This window comes from Primulina tabacum, chromosome 16 (genome assembly GCF_025594145.1).
Source record: "Primulina tabacum isolate GXHZ01 chromosome 16, ASM2559414v2, whole genome shotgun sequence".
In the NCBI taxonomy this organism is placed as follows: Eukaryota; Viridiplantae; Streptophyta; class Magnoliopsida; order Lamiales; family Gesneriaceae; genus Primulina; species Primulina tabacum.
The window spans coordinates 31,041,320-31,046,664 of record NC_134565.1 but is presented as its reverse complement, the minus strand read 5'-3'; the positions used below and the strand labels follow the sequence as shown (position 1 = coordinate 31,046,664).

General features: G+C 38.3%; 1 protein-coding gene across 1 annotated transcript; it reads left to right on the top strand.

Annotated features, from left to right (window-relative positions):
- Window positions 1-795: 795 nt before the first annotated feature.
- LOC142529297 (NADP-dependent glyceraldehyde-3-phosphate dehydrogenase) lies at window positions 796-4,975 on the top strand. Its single transcript, XM_075634800.1, has 9 exons — window positions 796-1,036; window positions 1,763-1,956; window positions 2,147-2,275; window positions 2,453-2,572; window positions 2,678-2,814; window positions 2,926-3,081; window positions 3,424-3,802; window positions 4,439-4,555; window positions 4,703-4,975. The coding sequence occupies exons 1-9, from the start codon at window positions 892-894 to the stop codon at window positions 4,814-4,816; spliced, it is 1,491 nt and encodes a 496-aa protein (XP_075490915.1). The 5' UTR covers window positions 796-891; the 3' UTR covers window positions 4,817-4,975.
- The last annotated feature ends 370 nt before the right edge of the window (window positions 4,976-5,345 follow it).

The window sequence follows — 5,345 nt, the reverse complement described above, 5'->3', positions numbered from 1 at the left end:
TGCAGAATAACTATTATATATATATATATATATATATATATATATATATATATATCCAACGGCTCGGATTTTTTCGAGCCAATTTTTTTTTTTTTTTTTACAGGGAGGTGGGCCCGGATCACTCACTGCCTGCACGGGTAGGTTGAAACAAACCAACTTCACCCGCTTTGCATAGCCTCCAGTAATTATACTCTTATTTTCCATTAACTCCCATCACTTTTCCTCGGAGAAAAAAAAACAAACTCTCATGACTTTACTTTTATTATAAATAAATATTTTTAATGATTAAATACCCTAGTTCTAATTTATTATGTATATCTTTGTCATAACTAGGGTTGGCATACTCTAATTGTCACATGATTATTGCTAGGGTTTGGCGCGATTTTCTGTATGTTTCACGAGATGTCGAGCATTCGATGAAAATTTTGTTCTCCAATAGAAAAATATTATAAAAACTCATATGATCTAATGATGTCGATTAAAATTGGATATCTCCGTTACTCGTAAATCTTCGTTATTTCATAATAAATTAAACCGAGTTAGTAGAACTAACCTCTAAGCATACTACTCGAGAACCGGTTGGATCTCGAATCCGAGACCTAATCCAGCTTATGACTTTTTATTGCAAGATCACTGGTTCAAGTTTACCAATCACACAGGCCAACCGATCGAGTGGCAATCTAGTAAAAACAAAGGGCAGGTTGTCCTGTATCGGATACAAAACGTGTGACCCAAAATCGCCCAACCATAAATGTGGCTCACCTTCTTCCAACGGAACAGGCGCTATTCATCATGCATTACTCCAAACTTACCCCTCACCAGTCCGAGAAAAAGTAAGACACTCACTCAGTACCAGTGTTGATCATAATCATTCGATATTCGAGGTCACCAATGGCGGGGAGTGGAGCTTTTGCGGAGATATTGGACGGAGATGTGTACAAGTACTACGCTGACGGGGAGTGGAAGAAGTCTACTTCTGGAAAGTCAGTGGCTATCATTAATCCGACCACAAGAACTACTCAGTACAAGGTTCAAGGTATAGAAATAGATTTATTTTTGTACTTTGTCAAAAGACCTCGTACCATATCCCTCGTTTATTTCTAATTTGCATGAGTCTATAGTAAATTGATATATTGAAATATAACAATTACTTATTTATCATGATAATTGTAACAAGGCCTGCAGATGGGCTGCGGGGAGATGATGGTGTACTGAATTCAGTTCACAAATATATCGTTCTTGCATGCTACTGATAATCCGACACAAACAAGATCTCTCTATATCTTGTTCCATGGGACATATGCATCTTATTTTCGTCATCATTTCCAAGATTAATTGCATCTTGTTCTTCGGGTTTTCGACAGAAAATAGTCATTTTGGTCGGCTAACTTGTGTCATTTTGCGATTTAGTTCTCTAACTAGTCAGATTAGAAGCTTGATTAATTGATTTGGCCGAAATATTGGGGACTAGAGAAAGGAACTGGATGGCGTATACATCAAATGTGGGGATTTTGTCATCGTGACAATTTTTTGTCATCTTGGACGACACATTAGCTAAATTAAAAGGAAAAAAAATTAATGTCACCTTTGTCATTAGCTAAATTTTTAAAAAAAAAAATTGAATATGTCACGTCATAAATTTTATATTTCAAAAAATAAACATGAAGACAAAATTAAGCACATTTGAAGTAGAAACTTGTACATACGTACACAAGAAGAATGGCATAAATATTGAACTACATTTGCATGATTTTGTGACCAGCTTGTACGCAACAAGAGGTGAACAAGGTTATTGAAACTGCAAAAGTTGCACAGAAATCATGGGCCAGGACCCCTCTCTGGAAACGTGCGGAGCTCCTTCACAAAGCTGCTGCTATCCTCAAAGAGCACAAAACCCCAATTGCGGAGGCTTTAGTCAAAGAAATAGCGAAACCAGCAAAGGATTCTCTTATTGAGGTTGCTAGGATCATACATTCATGCATATATATGTGTGTGCTGTATACTTGATTATTCGTTCAGATAGACCCGAGAATTTAGTTGAGGGATGTCTCTTATATTGTTGGTTGCCCGCATCGAGTTCATGCATGATCAGTGGGGTAATTTGGATGGATTATTTTTTGGGTCTAATATTGTGATGATCTTGTAGGTTGTCAGGTCTGGAGATCTTATTTCTTATTGTGCTGAGGAAGGAGTCAGAATTTTGGGAGAGGGAACATTCCTGGTATCCGATAGTTTCCCAGGGAATGAAAGAACCAAATATTGCCTCACTTCTAAGGTTCTTGATTAATCTTTTGATCTTAATTATATGTTTAACGTCTCTTTTGAACATATAGAATGCTAATCTCTATGTCCTAAATAATTTTGTTTAGTCTGCGTCTTACTTAGAATTCTAAAAAACAATATGTATTGGGAAAAAAGTGGATATGATTGATTCAACGAAGATATTTAACAGATTCCACTTGGTGTCGTTTTGGCAATCCCCCCTTTTAACTATCCTGTAAACCTCGCTGTCTCCAAAATCGGTCCTGCACTCATTGCCGGAAATTCCTTAGTCCTCAAGCCTCCAACTCAGGTATCATTCCATCAGGGACCATTATTATTTTTTTCTTCCCCATTTAAGGTTTATTGATCCTTTATGACTCAAAACTTGATGTTTCTGGAATTTGTTGACGTGCAGGGTGCAGTTGCTTGCCTTCACATGGTACACTGCTTTCACTTAGCCGGATTTCCGAAAGGCCTTATTAGTTGCATCACAGGAAAAGGCTCTGAAATTGGTGATTTCTTGACAATGCATCCTGGGGTAAACTGCATAAGGTAAAAAGAGCAGCTCATTTTGGTGTGTACATTGTGCGAGTTTGTTCAAGTTTTATGCTACAAATTGTAATTATCTCATGTTCTGATGACACAAACACATTTTTTCGTTAGCTTCACAGGAGGTGACACTGGCATTGCGATTTCAAAGAAAGCCGGGATGGTTCCTTTGCAGATGGAGCTAGGCGGAAAAGATGCTTGTATTGTGCTTGAGGATGCTGATTTAGATTTGGTTGCTGCTAACATTGTAAAAGGAGGCTTCTCTTATAGGTATAGTGAAATAGAAGTTACTACTATCTTTGGGACCATGAATTCTTGGTTTTCATCTAAGATTTGTTTAAAACTTGAAATTTTCTCATTGTTTTTTTTTAGTGGATTTATGTTCAGTTATATCTGCGGTTGAGCTAGAATTCATGAAATAGGGAGTGCATATTTAAAATTAAAAGTTGGGGGCGGATTGGGGTGGGGCTGAAATATGTTCTTGATTATGAAAACTGCCAAAATAATAAGTAACATTTTAGAGAAAGAGGGGATTGCTCTTGCTGCCCTCTCGCTCCTTCCATCGCTAAGCTTAATGTCAGTGTTAATGTTCTGACTCCGAATATGTGACAGTGGTCAGAGGTGCACTGCTGTGAAAGTGGTCTTGGTGATGGAATCGGTGGCTGACAAACTCGTTGAGAAAGTGAAATCGAGAATGGCTAAATTGACGATCGGTGCACCGGAGGATGACTGTGATATCACCCCAGTCGTCTCAGAATCGTCTGCAAACTTTATCGAGGGACTTGTCATGGATGCCAAAAAGAAAGAAGCAACGTTTTGCCAAGAGTACAAGAGGGAGGGAAATCTCATTTGGCCGTTGCTATTGGATCACGTGAGACCGGACATGAGGATAGCGTGGGAGGAGCCGTTTGGACCTGTTTTACCGGTCATTAGGATCGGTTCTATTGAGGAAGGTATCCATCACTGCAATGCAAGCAACTTTGGTCTCCAGGTACAATTTCCTCGCTTCATCTTGTAGTGATAGATTAACATATCTTTTTGGAAGTTTGGCTCTGTTTTCTATTGTGAGAGTGGAATCTTGAACTTATGACGAGCTGCGAAACTTATAGTGTAAAACTTGGTCCAAGTTGAAGAGGAATGGAAACTGGGACTCCGGCCCTTATAAGCGGCTTGGACGCTTGGTCGAAGTACAACTCAAACTCATGTTTCGATTAAGCTCCATTTAAGTTTACGTTTAAGTTGCTTTTGAATAGTTACTGAATCAAGTTTGAGCACATATTTCAAACTTTGTTGACTATTGAATTTGAGCATGAGTATTTCGTCATGTCAAGCTCCAGCACGTATAATTTAAAACCAATCACTTGATCATGTAAGTTGGTTCTCATATAACAATGGACGACTCAATAGAGCTCGACTTGAACTCAGGTAATAAGGTGTTAGCTGAGATGCACTCGAATACAGGACTGGATCGGTCGACTAAATTCATACACGGTTTTGAAAAACTTGCAGTTCTGTACTTGCTTTAATCATGAAGTTGGAGTTTGATACTTCCCATGAACTTAAACATATAGCTCAAGAAATTGAGATTACTTCTAACCTTTTACATCCGTGTAACCACCAACTGCAGGGCTGTATCTTTACCAATGATATCAACAAGGCAATGTTGATAAGCGATGCCATGGAGACTGGGACCGTTCAAATCAACTCGTCTCCGGCTAGGGGTCCGGATCATTTCCCTTTCCAGGTAACTCAAACCGAAACCAAATAAAAACTACTTTATGATATATTTATATTTTTTAGCATTCATAGCAAAGGGGACATTTTAATGAAGATCAAGAATCACAAAACGTGTATTTCAAGTGCACTGAATTGTTTTTCTCCCTTTCTGCAGGGTATCAAGGACAGTGGAATAGGATCTCAAGGCATCACAAACAGTATCAACATGATGACCAAAGTGAAAAGCACTGTAATAAACTTGCCGTCTCCTTCGTACACTATGGGCTAGAAAACATTATCTAGGCAAATATAATTGGTATTTTTTTTTTCTCTTTTTTTTGTTTGTACGAGAGTTACGGTACTCTTGTTTCATCTGTAATAAAGCTTTTTGTTTCATAATCCTGTATTTATGCGCATTCTAATAACGTTGTATGATCTTAATCGGTCATGTCCCAACAGAAAATAGTCATTCTTTGGCAGGATTTGAATCAGAGATTTCAAAGAAATGTTCACAGAACTTATCTGAATGGCCCATAATCGATCCCACAATTTAAAAAAAAAAAAAAAGTACCAAGATTTACCTACTTAAAGTTAACGATTGAGAACTCCCATCCCGCTTTCTTAATCTTCTTGAATCTCTTTAGCCATTTGCGCACGTCCAAGCAGACTCTTATACGCATACAACTCCTCCAGAGTGAGGAGTTATTTTCTCGTCGGATTCGGCGAAACTCCCAACAAAATCACCGAGCTGTTTGCCAATACTTTGAGACATGAAACTCATGGGCAAGACGTGCTCTTGAACCCAGAAATTAACCGAG

Excerpts from the sequence above, each read along its gene's own strand:
- LOC142529297 (XM_075634800.1), top strand. The coding sequence starts at position 892 with ATGGCGGGGAGTGGAGCTTTTGCGGAGATATTGGACGGAGATGTGTAC. Across the intron at positions 1,957-2,146 it reads CAAAGGATTCTCTTATTGAG|GTTGTCAGGTCTGGAGATCT; the intron begins GTTGCTAGGATC and ends ATGATCTTGTAG. Across the intron at positions 3,082-3,423 it reads AAAGGAGGCTTCTCTTATAG|TGGTCAGAGGTGCACTGCTG; the intron begins GTATAGTGAAAT and ends AATATGTGACAG.